The following is a 12,960-nucleotide window of genomic DNA, read 5'->3' as shown; positions in this document are numbered from 1 at the left end:
CCATATATAAAATAATCAACAAGGTCCTACTGTATAGCACAGGGAACAACACAATATTTTGTAATAACCTATAAGGGAGAAGAATCTAAAAGATTATTTATATATATATATATATATATATATATATATATATAACTGAATCACTTTGCTGTACACCTGAAACTAACACAACATTGTAAATCACAGTTAAAAAAAAAAAAGGAAGGAAGAACGGCTTGTACCCAAGTGACCAACACCTGCCTCGTCATTCACCCAATCAGGGGGACCATCTTTCAACCCCACCTGGGTCAGCACCAATCCAGCCTCCTGCAACAAACCAGCACGTGAGGATGGAAGGGCTGAAAAAACAGGGAGGAGAAATCAGGAGAGCTGTCCCTGTCCCAACAGTGACATGCGACATGCGACACTCAACCTCGGGCAAACTCATCCCTGCCAAGCTTGCTCTACCACCCTACGTAGGTTTGCTCTTAAAAACAGCACAGGCTCAAATAGGATTTGAAAGCATTTTAAAAGTGTAAGTGCTCAGCAAAAGTAAGGGTTTTTGAGAAAATTATTTTCCTCTGAGTAACCGCCAACAGTATAGCAGGAATAAGACAGTGCTGCCGACACAGCTGGGGATTTTATCAAGGCCTAGGACATCAGTTCTTAGGCAGGAGGAATTACAGAAGAACCCCAGCAGCTTTTTCAAAGCACACATAACATCACTGAGGGGCACATCGGACTCTGGTCACCAAAGGACAGGCAGGAATTGTTTGTAAATTCCCAGGGTGACTTTGACAGCCAGTTACCCTCTCTCTCCCCTCTCCCACCAATCCCATTCCCTCTTCAGATTCATGAGCCTAAGAGAAAAAGATGATGAATTAATTAAATAGTCTGAGCTCCCAATCAGCCCCTTAACTAACTTGCTGTGTGATTTTCAGAAAATTACTCAACCTCTCCGTGATTCAAGTGCCTCCTAAGAAAATGACAGTACACCACCCCATGTTTCTCCTGGACAGAAACTCTTTCCTAAGAATGCTGGAAGGTGTTGTTTCAGTGCCGTCTTCCTGAATACTCTATAAGAAAAGTCGTATGGAAGGTATGTGCTTAGGGGCAGAGCTTTCCTAAAGGTATTTGTTATCAGTTCTCTATCTGCTTCTTCAGAAAGGCATTTCCTTTGTTGGTGCAACGCTGCGGGTATTTTTTTACCACTTACCCCCCAGTCAGTCTGTGGATCTACCCCGAACCCATGTTTCTTAACCTCGCTGCACAGTGAAATCACCTGGGAGCTTGCAAGTTTCCAAAGCCCCAGCCCCACCCTTGGAGATTCTGACTTGGCTAGGGCCCAGGGCTCCCGAGTGGTTCCAGCTGGCAGCCATGGCTGTAAACATGTCAGGTGCAGAGCACACCTGTGGAAGGAGCATGGGCTTGCTCGGCGGCAGGCACCCTTCCCGCTGTGGGATTTGCGTCACCCTATCACTGCCCTCACCCGAAAGGTGGAGATAAAAAGTTTCACCTCCTTGGGTTGTTGTGAAGATTAAAAGTGAACGTGCCATACACACAAAGCACTTAGCACAGCCCTCGGCAGCCTGTAAGTGCTAAATAAATATTACTTGTTATTGTTACAATCACCTTTGATGGAATCTTTAGAAGAGACAAGGGCCCTAGTCCCTGACCTCTGGAAGGCACAGGAGGGCGCTCTGGCCCAGGAACCTGGCGACCCGGAGGGCCTGGCCCCCCTGGGCTGCTCACCAGCACAGAGCAACAGGGAGACCTCATGCTTATTTGAGGGCAGGTGTGGACCCATTAATGCCTCATGATGGGCAGCTCCCCTTCACCACCACCAGCCTGCACACTCACAAGTTCTCAGGTGCTTACAGTAGAATCTCAGTTTCCAGAAAGAAGGTGAAATACAAATAAAAATGACTCACTTGACCATAAAATAAATGCCAAGTATTCTCCCAAGAGCTCTAACATCTCAATGAGGTCTCCCATCACTCTATGATGCAGGTTATTTTGTTACCTTCATTTTACACGTGAGAAAACCGAGGCTCAGAGCAGGTAAGCCACACATTAGCCCTGGGCACAGTGCTAATTAGTATCACAGAGCAGTCCAGCAGCCGAAGCAGCAGCTCTGGCTAAGATTACTCCGCCTTCGAGGAAGGGGTTTTAAGTGGTTCTTCCTGTACATTTTCTCCCAATCGCATGGAAATCGTCTGGTCATCACCACCACGAAGCTCTCCCTGGATTAACACCTGGAAATGGCAATATTACCTATATACTTCTGGATTTGATGAATACAAGAAAATAAAAAGGGGGCTGGTGGGTAGGCAAAAATGATGTGATCCTGAGGAGCAGAAGAGGCACTGTCCAGCAGGGTCGTGAGGTGGGAAGCTCAGTTTTCTCATTAAGTATGTTGGAGGTTCTCATCAATACAACCGGTGTAAATGTGTGCTGCCTAGCAGTTATGCAGAATACGACTGGATCCTCTGAGCCAGGGAAGTTAGGCCAAAGTCCATGCCCAGCTCCTGTCTCCTCCCCCGCGCCCCCAGCTCCAGCTCCAGCTGAGAGAAGAATCACAACCTTAATTCTCTTGAGCGCACAGCCTTCGGGAGCCTGTGGCTGGCAGCTGGTCCCATGGGACTATGTGGGCAAAACAACCAGCCGGACGGGAGCCTGAAGGCACTGGCGGCAAGCACCCCAGTGGGTCAGCCAGGGCCCGGGCTGGCATGAGCCTGGCCTGGCAATGGGAGATCACATTGTTAGAAATCACAGGCATGCCACTAAAATTAAAATTCGGGAGCAAGTTGCTGTAATTGACCAGAGTAGCAAACTGCAATTATTGCTCAAAATGACATCCCTTCCTGTAATGACATTTAATACTCTCTAAAAAAATTCCTTAATTGCATGCATAATTTTCAATTACCGTAATTTGTTCATGATTCTGTGAAACGCTCCCCCCTTTCTTTTCTCTTGAAAGATAAAAGAAACAGAAGGATAATGGAATGCCTTAAAATTCGGTAACCAAGTTAAACAATTTGGGGGATAGCATAGAGGTGGGTGACACTGGAGTTCTATAAAACAAAGTAAAGATGAATAACTCTTAAAATTGCAAATATGTTAAAAAGGAAAGTTTATAATCCCAGGAGGGTCAAGCTCATTACATTATTACACTGTCCCTTTTAATTTACTGTCTTAAAAACTCGTATTGAACAGAGTATGATGTTTCCCATTTACTTTTCTCCACATTAAAATAACTTTGGGGCCCATAATTCATTCAAATGGTGAAAACAGATACTGCCATTTTAATTTTTCTTTCTTTCTTCCTTGCCATCATTGCAGAATTTTATTAATTATGGAGAAGCCAAAAGATATACTTTTAACTGACGTGAAAGATGAAACAGTGTTATTACAGTAAACTCAATTCCAATTTCTATAAAAAGTAAATCAAAAATTCTAAATACAATTCCTTCATCACGTGAAGTCTACGCTCGGCGTGTTCTCTACCTTTTGCAGAGTAACGCTATCTAGAAAGGAAGTGGGGCTTCCCTGGTGGCGCAGTGGTTGAGAATCTGCCTGCCAATGCAGGGGACACAGGTTCGAGCCCTGGCCTGGGAAGATGCCACATGCCGCGGAGCAACTGGGCCCGTGAGCCACAACAACTGGGCCCGTGAGCCACAACTACGGAGCCTGCGCGTCTGGAGCCTGTGCTCCGTGACAAGAGAGGCCGCGATAGTGAGCGGCCCGCGCACCGCGATGAAGAGGGGCCCCCGCTCGCCACAGCTAGAGAAAGCCCTCGCACGGAAACGAAGACCCAACACAGCCAAAAATAAAAATAAATAAATTTATAGAAAGGAAGTGCTCACTTTGACCCCGAGCAGCAGCTTAGAGCTAGTGCTCCTTAACTATAAAAGCGGCTTCCCTGTCCTCACCCCATGAAACCTGCACGTAGCTTCAGTCGGGACACAGGCCCTCAAGCCTAGCCGTCTGCAGAGTGAGTGGAAATGTCCAAAGGAGCAGGGCTGAGCACAAGGTTCCCAGGAGCGGCTCCCTGGGGCTGCTCTACTCCCAGGCACCCCACCCAGGGGTGAGCCAGGCTGAAACCCAATGTGCCCGCTACCCATCAAGCCTGGAACCCCAACGGTGCTGAGCCCACCTGCACTTTTCTATTTGCAAAAGACCTGTGAAGAGGGGCCCCCGCTCGCCACAGCTAGAGAAAGCCCTCGCACGGAAACGAAGACCCAACACAGCCAAAAATAAAAATAAATAAATTTATAGAAAGGAAGTGCTCACTTTGACCCCGAGCAGCAGCTTAGAGCTAGTGCTCCTTAACTATAAAAGCGGCTTCCCTGTCCTCACCCCATGAAACCTGCACGTAGCTTCAGTCGGGACACAGGCCCTCAAGCCTAGCCGTCTGCAGAGTGAGTGGAAATGTCCAAAGGAGCAGGGCTGAGCACAAGGTTCCCAGGAGCGGCTCCCTGGGGCTGCTCTACTCCCAGGCACCCCACCCAGGGGTGAGCCAGGCTGAAACCCAATGTGCCCGCTACCCATCAAGCCTGGAACCCCAACGGTGCTGAGCCCACCTGCACTTTTCTATTTGCAAAAGACCTGTCCGAACCCACCAGGGGGTGGTGGCCTTTCTCTAACCAACACCCAAGCTCTGCACTGGGCAGCAGGGCTGTGGGTGAGCTGCCCCAGGGTCAGAGCACCGCTAGGTCCTTCCTGACACCCAGGCTCCTCCCTTCTACACACCAGCAGGCGGATATGTAATGTACACCACAGGGACTACAGTTAATAACACTGTAGTATATATTTCAAAGCTGCTAAGAGAGCAGATCTTAAGTTTTCATCGCAAGAAAAAATTTATAACCATATGTGCTGATAGCTGTTAACTAGACCTTTTGTGGTAATCATTTCACAATCCAAAGAAATAACACATCGTTAGGTTGTACATCTGAGATGTAATGTTATCTGTCAATTATATTTCAGTTGAAAAAAAAAAAAAGCGAAAGAAAACAAATACAGCCTGCCCTCTGTATCAGTAGGTTCTGCATCTGTGGATTCAACCAACAGCAGACTGAAAATATTCAAAAACAAAAATTTCCACAAAGCTCCAAAAAGCAAAACTTGAATTTTCTGTGTGCCAGCAACTATTTACATAGCCTTTACATTGTGTTAGGTATCACAAGTACTCTAGAGATGATTTAAAGTATACTGGAGGGGGGCGAAAATGGCACTTTCCCAGCAGTCCAGTGGTTAACGCTCTGCACTTCCACCACAGGGTGCACGGGTTCGATCTCTGGTCAAGCAACTAAGATCCCACATGTCGCAAGGCGTGGCCAAAAAAAATAAAGTATACGGGAGGATGTGCGCAGGTTATATTCAAATACTGTGCCATTTTATATATGGGACTTGAGCATCCTTGGATTTTGGTATCTGTGGGAGGTCCTGGAACTGATCCGAGGGACCACTATACACCAGGAAGGCAAGGAAGGGAGAAGAGGGAGGAGAGTTCACATCACCAGACACAGGAAATGCTCTGTAAGGCCCTGATCCCCAGACACACACCCACGGTGTAGGTGCTGAGGGTGGGACGTACTGACAGCAGGGCAGGAGAGGCACAGAAGTCCCCCGGGAGTGGCCCCCAAGTGTCCTCCACGGTACCATCTCTGGGCCATGTGGCCCCCTTCCCAGGTGGGTTTGATGAACCAAAGTGAGGAGAAGTAGAAGACAGATTCCTAGAAACTTCCAGGGCTCCCCTTGACCACACTGCGACCATGTCAGGGCACCTTTGTGCTACTAAAGGAGAGAACAGGTATGACTGTTCTCATGGAGGTGACTGAAGGGGAGAACGTGACTCCTTGGGAAACGATGTCAGAGCTTTTGAAGGCAGCCGGGCACGTCAGGGCCTGGGGCTGAAAGGCCTGGAGTCCAGCAGATGCGTCAAACAGGTGAGAAATATAAAATGTGAAGACACTTACGATCTCATCTTACTTTGCTCTGGGAAAGATGGTGGTAAACTGATATGAGACAGTAATTTCCATACTCTGTGGGAGTTAACTCCTCTTTGTTGCCTTAACAGACACTCGGCCTCTGTGTGCTGCAGATTCTTAGACTGCACTAAATGAGGAGGGAAAATCTATCCTAAAAAGCTCAGCAGAGGGCTTCCCTGGTGGCACAGTGGTTAAGAATTCTCCTGCCAATGCAGGGGACACGGGTTCGAGCCCTGGCCCGGGAAGATCCCACATGCCGCGGAGCAACTAAGCCCGTGCGCCACAACTACTGAGGCTGCGCTCTAGAGCCCGCGAGCCACAACTACTGAAGCTTGTGCGCCTAGAGCCCGTGCTCCTCAACAAGAGAAGCCACCGCCATGAGAAGCCCGCGCACCACAACGAAGAGTAGCCCCCGCTCGCCACAACCAGAGAAAGCCCGCGTGCAGCAACGAAGACCCAATGCAGCCAAAAATAAATAAAATAAATTTATTAAAAAAAAAAAAAAAAAAAAAAAGCTCAGCAGAATATTGTGACACGATAGCCACTGACCAAGAGTGAGGAAGCTCTTGGCTCAGCAGCGGGCAGCCCCCGATACACTTTCCGTGGTCATGAATACACATGTGCACAAAACCTTTAGTAACAGTTTCCCTCTGTGTGCCCACCACTTTGCGTTACTCATCAGTGCTTAGTTTCCTACAAATCATAAAGAGATAGTCCAGATTCGAAACCAGGACACCTTAAAAGTCCATTTTCTCTGGATCTCTGACCTTTGGTTTCCTTTGTGAATTGCTTCCCGTATCTCATCCACTCTGAAACAGTCACCACATGCTCACATAGCAGCCCCTGACCACCCACATCTTCCTGCCCCAGTGAAAGCTAAACTTGTAGAGGAGAACCGGCAACAGAGCATTCAAGTCTGTGTGCTTTCCATCGGGAAACAGCATCTTTAGTAGTAGCGTCCCAGCCTTCTCTGGCTACCAGCCAGTGTTGGGGAGAGCAGGACTGTTGGAGCAACAGAGGCCAGGGGGGCAGGGGGCTCTGGCCCTCCTGGCAGAGGGTCACTTACCTTCACATTGGGAGTGTAGAGATTCCTGAGGGAGGCCAGGGCGGCAGACAGCCCCTCGGTGCTGTATCCAATCCACAGGGCTTGCAGATGGCTTGAAGAGATTCCAGTCTTCTTGCTGAGGCCCTGGAAGCAACAGCGACAGATCAGCTTCAAGGTCTCCTTTCCCACCTGCAGTGTGGGTTTGAAAGCGGGTGTGCCCGGGAGGGCGCAGGTCCCTGCTGAACGCGGGGCAAAAGCTGTGCACACAGAAAAGGCCTGAACCTGTGAGCCTTCCTGCCCTAAAGCCAAGGGTTGAGGAACTAGCCTACATCAACTGTATGCCTAGGGAAAGGGGGGGTAGATGAGAAGAAAGTTTCTCTTTACAGAGGTTCTCCAATCTATTAAAGGAAGAATAAATGTTAGAATATCACCATCTGGAACCCCTAATGAAGGACGAGACCAATCGTGGCCAATGGCATCACACCAAGCACACATGCTACGCATCCTGACACTAGAAACCTTATACAGACTTACAGAGCAGTTTAACAGGCAGACCTTGAAGATACTGTGGGTCTGGTTCCAGACCACAGCAATAAACCGAGTCACGCAATTTTTTTGGTTTCCTGGTGCACATGAAAGTTATGTTTACACAACACTGTAGTCTATTCAGTGTGCAATAGCATTGTCCAAAAAAATGTGCATACCTTAATTTAAAAATACTTTATTGCTAAAAAATACTAACCATCATCTGAGACTTCAGTAAGTCATAGTAGTAACATCAAAGATCACTGATCACATATCACCACCACAAGTAATAATGAAAACGTTTGAAATATTGCAAGAATTTCCAAAATGTGACACAGAGACATGAAGGAAGCAAATGCTGTTGGAAAAATGGTCCTGAAAGTCTAGCTCAACGCAGGTTTGCCACAGACCTTCAATTTGTTAAAACAAACAAAAAAAAAAATTTGCAAAGCACAATAAAGCAAAGTACAATAAAACAAGGTTTACCTATATAAAGTAATTGTGACACCCGGTGGGGCAGAGGGGGTGGGGATCAAACCTGAACCTGATTAAGTCGCTCGATATAAATACCAAATGATAAAAAAATCCAGAGGAAGGAGGAACATGTTAACGTAGGCCACAAGAAATAAGGACACAATCAGAAAATCCAGGTGGTATGAAACTACACAGGTCACGAAATCTGGTTCTTCAACAACTAAGTAACAAGGAAACAAAGGGAATGAATGAAGGGGAAGCTTTAAGTGAAAAGAAAGATTTAGAGAGGGAAAAAGTAAAATTTAATCATAGCGGGATTGTGTTCTCACACTTGAGTGAGAACAACAGTTCCTTTTAGGGAGGGGGCTGTGCTGGGAATGAGGCTCATGGAGGGCTGCTCCCTGCAGTGGTGTGGGTCTCACCTTGAAAATGTGTGCCTTCAGGATGTGATGGCCAAGCTCCATGGTCTGCTGGCGGTTCAGCTTGCCCTCCTGTCTCGAGAACATGAATGCCAGGAGAGCATGCCCGTTCCTAGGACGAGAAACACACAGGTTGGTAACCAAAGACCCGAGTCCATCTCTCTGCAGGCCCTTGCGGCAAACATCGCCCCTCGACCCCCGAACTGTTCTCCTGGTGCTTCAGCATCACCAAACAAAACGGGTGGAAAGCTGCTTCTTCACAGAAGATGGTCAATGCTGTTTATTCCTCGAGTCATTTTAAGGGCTTTCTCAGGTTTCCTCTATCTGTGGAGTGACTCAGAGAGAAGCCTGTGGACAGGGCAGGTCTTTGTCGATGGAACCACCCGCCCCCTGTTCATCCTCCATCACTTTCTCATCAGTTTATTTGTTGATTTATGTCTGTCACAAAAATGTAAACTCCATGTGACTAAGGGTCTTGTCTAAGTCACAGCTACAGACTCAAAACCTAGCAAATGCCCAAGACTCAGTAAGAACGCAAATACGCACTTCTTGGATGGATGGACGGATGGACGAAGGACAGCTGTGCAAGTGGACAAATGGAACAGAACCATCACTGGACCTGACATTCAGGCCTCCCCTCAGTACAATCACCACTGGGGACAGACCTGGGCCAAAGGACAAGGCCTTACAATGGAAGGGAAAGAAAAACCAAGCCATGTACAGCAACAGCTCATGATCAGAAACACCTAGAATTCTAGGCTTGAATGGAACACAGATCCTTCCTTGTAGGGGTAAAAAAGCTAGGCTGTATGAGTAGGTTTGCTGCGTCTGGGCACAGGGTAGACATTCAACTGACACCACCAATTAATCCCCCAACTAACCCTCTCATGAAGGAGCCATCCTACCCATTTTCCCCTCTACATCTGTAGGACTCATTCTGTCTCCTGTGGACTCCATGCCTTTGTCTGAGCCAATCTGTTTGGAAAAGATGCTAAGGGCTGCTTACTCCAAGGTCACAGCAGTGACCTCTGTGCAGGGTGAATTATTCTTATTTCTATTAACCTGACAAACTTTGAAGTGCTGTTTTGCTGAGGAAAAGCAGCTAGTTGTGGAGGAAAAGATAAACTGTGAAAAAGAAAAGCATTCTTCTAAATGTGTTTTCTAGTAGTCGCTGATCTAGAGGATTAAAAGCATTCATCGTTTAAATCATATTTATCTATCCAGATGCTTGCCTGTTTCTCAAATCAAGAATAAATCATGTTACAGACAAGGAAATCAGGGCAGGTGGAAACCACGAGATTGCTTTTTATCCTGCAGGGGAAGGCATGACATTTAAGACCACACTGCCACTGAGTGTCCTGCCTCGCGTCCTGTCAGGGTCTAGAGCACATACCCTGTGCTCCCTCACACACGCTACCTCCCAGACCTCAAGCTTCGATTTCCCCTCTCAGATGAGAGCCTCCCTTGCTCCCGTGGAAAACACTCTCTGCCACCTTCCAGCGCTCCATGCCCTCCCTGGTCCCTATCCATGGGCTAGTCCCACATCACTCTAGTCAGGGCCACTCTCCCACCCATGGGCTCAGCCATCCTCAGTCTCCCAGTCTGCCGGCTCTGTGGCCGTGCCATCTGCGTCCACCACAAGCACTGTGGCTGGCTGGCCCTTGTGGGTGACGACCACGCAGCCCTCAGTGGCTGGGCCTAAGGTGTCCAGTGCTCTCAGCTAAGCACGTGGCTTCCCACCTCCCTGAGGAGACAATTCACCAGGCAGTCACTGGGCACCTGCACTCCTCTACGTCCCATCTACCTTGACGTCCTTCTTTCCTGGCCCTGGGATCGTGTGCCCCCTTCTAAGTATACCTGCACTCACGAGTCTGTTCATTTTCTGAAGCTTAAACACATCAAGTTTTTACTACGTACCAGATGCAGAAGGTTAACTAAATTATTTCATTAGCTTGTTCGACCCTGTGAATCACTATGTCTTATGATCCCCAATTTGTTTGCATGGGGAAACAGAGGCCTGGACAAGTAAATGATGTGCCCGAGATCAAACAGGTGGTAACAACTGAGCAGAATCTGACCACAGTCTATGCAACCTGAGTGCCTGTTACGCTCTTCATCAGCGTAACCCGATTTCTCACTCATTCATTTGTGCGTTAACATCCCCCCGTATCCAGAATCACGGCTTAAGAATGGGGACCCCACGGGGAACAGCGCGAGGTCCTTGCCCTGAGGACGTCCCAGCAACTGGACTGGAGACACGTAAACAAGACAACATCCAGCTGGAACGGCACTGTGAACGGACTCAACGGGAGCACAGAGGAGGCTAGCTGACCCCGTTCCCTTGTGTTTCCAATTTCTCCTTCTTCTTTGATTGTGTTTCCCCACGCTGCCTCAGTGATGCTTCCGACAACGTCCCAATCCCCTGTGTTGTTAAAAACATAAACCAGTACCCTTCCCCACCCTCAAACTACCCGAAATCTCTCGACCCTTCCACGTCCCATGCCAGGACGTGGGTTCTCTCCTCGTTCACGCCTCACAACCCAATGGAAGGCATCTCCTAAGGATCTAGGACCCTCCTCCCACAGTGAAAGGCCAGTGGCTTCCCCTTCATCCTCACCTTCCTTCACTTCGGGGCAGCACATACTCCCCTCACCTGCTTCCGTGAAATCCTTCTCCTTGTCCCAGAAGTGCAGAGCTCCCTTTCTTCTCACTGCACTTCCTCACTACCTCCCACCATTGCCTCTCCACCAATGATGCCAGATCTGCAATTCCAACCTCTCCTCCAACCGTTTAGACCCCACCTGCCTCAGAACCTCACCACCAACCCCGTAAACTCAAACTGCTAAAATCCAAAGCCGCCCATGCCTTTCTTACCCACTCTAAGAGCAACACCACTCCTAGTTTCTGAAGCTTAACAGCTCAGCATGACCTACATACAGCATCTCCTTCTGCTTGACTCTGCCCACAGGCCAAGCCAGGCCCATCTATCTCATGTCAGCAAGGCTGGCCTCCACCTCACTATCTTCCTAGAAAATGATCTGATTTGGCTAAACATGTCACAGCACACATTTCACCCAGTTATTCCGGTCTGGCTAAATAACCTGGGACTTACAGTTTATAGCCCCAAAGTAGGTTCAAAAGATAATAAACTCTTAGCCCAGTGTTGCCTAAGAAAACACCTTATCCACAACATGAAAAGAGCAGCTAGACCTAGTGTGTCAATGTTAAGTCAACAGTCATGGAAGGAAGGGAGTGTGAGGCTCACAAGTGCGTATTCATTTCATCTCTGGCCCCAGCATCTGATGCAAGGTCCAGTCCAGCCCAAAGCAGACAGTTTAGCAGCTTGTCAGACCTCTTACACGGGGCCGGGAGCAATTCTGAATCACAGAGGGCAGAAGCCATTCAAGACAGAAATGATGGACTTCCCTGGTGACACAGTGGTTAAGAATCCACCTGCCAATGCAGGGGACACGGGTTCGAGCCCTGGTCTGGGAAGATCCCACATGCCGTGGAGTAACTAAGTCCGTGCGCCACAACTACTGAGCCTGCGCGCCACAACTACTGAGCCCACGTGTCACAACTACTGAAGCCCACGCACCTAGAGCTCGTGCTCCCCAACAAGAGAAGCCACCGCCATGAGAAGCCCACACACCGCAACGAAGAGTAGCCCGCGCTCAGCAATGAAGACCCAACGCAGCCAAAAAAAAGAAAGACAGCAATGATGCTGGCCAAGGCCAGGGCCAGGCAGAGGTGGTGGACATGAACACACCCTTACTGAGAGTGTTCACACCTCGAAGTTCCCAGTCTCTGACCCTGACTGGCACCATATGCCACAGGGCAGGCAGGCTTCCCACCCGTCTCCTCCCCTGGGCGGTGAAGAGACCTGCATCCTGGCCCGGCCCTGCTGCAAAGCCTCAGTGGAACCTCTGACTCCCCGGATGCAGGTGCCCCATCGCCATCTTGTAAGTGGGGCATCTGAGCTCTGAACCTGAATCCTCCCGACCCCAAATCCCAGTCTGTTACGTAGTGCAGAACACAAAATGAGGAGGCCAGACGTGATGGCTGTGCTCCCCTCTGGGCCCGCAGACACATCAGATCTCTGGGACAAGATGCCACAAGCTCAAGAGCTGGTGGGGAGTGGCAGCACCGAGGATGCGAGACAGTCCACAGACCCTCTGGTGAAGAAACTGAGCTGTGAACAGGCTCGAAGGAAGCCGGCTATTCCCTGCAGCTAATGCCACACTCTCCCACGGGTGACCCATGTGCGAGGGGGCAGGGATCTAGAAGGGAATCACCAGAGAAATATGGCCCGGGCACTGCCGAGCTTCTCTTTCGTCCAAATGTACTGAGGAGTCCTAAAATTCTAGCAATGAAAGGAAGGAAGCTTTTGTTTAGCAGCAGAGAGAATTTTCCATCACCCTTCCTGAGTTATTCATGCTGTATTGTCTTTCCACTAAATAGCACAACTCGGGGCTTCCCTGGTGGCGCAGTGGTTGAGAGTCCGCCTGCCGATGCAGGGCACGCG

At 48.9% G+C, this 12,960-nt stretch overlaps 1 protein-coding gene across 5 annotated transcripts in view; it reads right to left on the bottom strand.

Moving 5' to 3' along the window:
* The window catches only part of TANC1 (tetratricopeptide repeat, ankyrin repeat and coiled-coil containing 1), a 236,341-nt gene that overhangs the window by 36,871 nt on the left and 186,510 nt on the right, over positions 1–12,960 (bottom strand). For all 5 annotated transcript variants that reach the window (XM_024122164.2, XM_055088026.1, XM_028478263.1 and 2 more), the window contains 2 exons: positions 8,439–8,547; positions 7,039–7,161 (listed from right to left, as the gene is read on the bottom strand). In XM_024122164.2, coding sequence (XP_023977932.1) covers positions 7,039–7,161; positions 8,439–8,547 — 232 coding nt within the window. The remainder of the gene's footprint in view (positions 1–7,038; positions 7,162–8,438; positions 8,548–12,960) is intronic.

This window comes from Physeter macrocephalus, chromosome 2, assembly GCF_002837175.3.
Source record: "Physeter macrocephalus isolate SW-GA chromosome 2, ASM283717v5, whole genome shotgun sequence".
NCBI classification, from domain to species: Eukaryota; Metazoa; Chordata; class Mammalia; order Artiodactyla; family Physeteridae; genus Physeter; species Physeter macrocephalus.
Note: the sequence above shows the minus strand (reverse complement) of the source record. Positions and strands in the feature narration are given on the sequence as shown.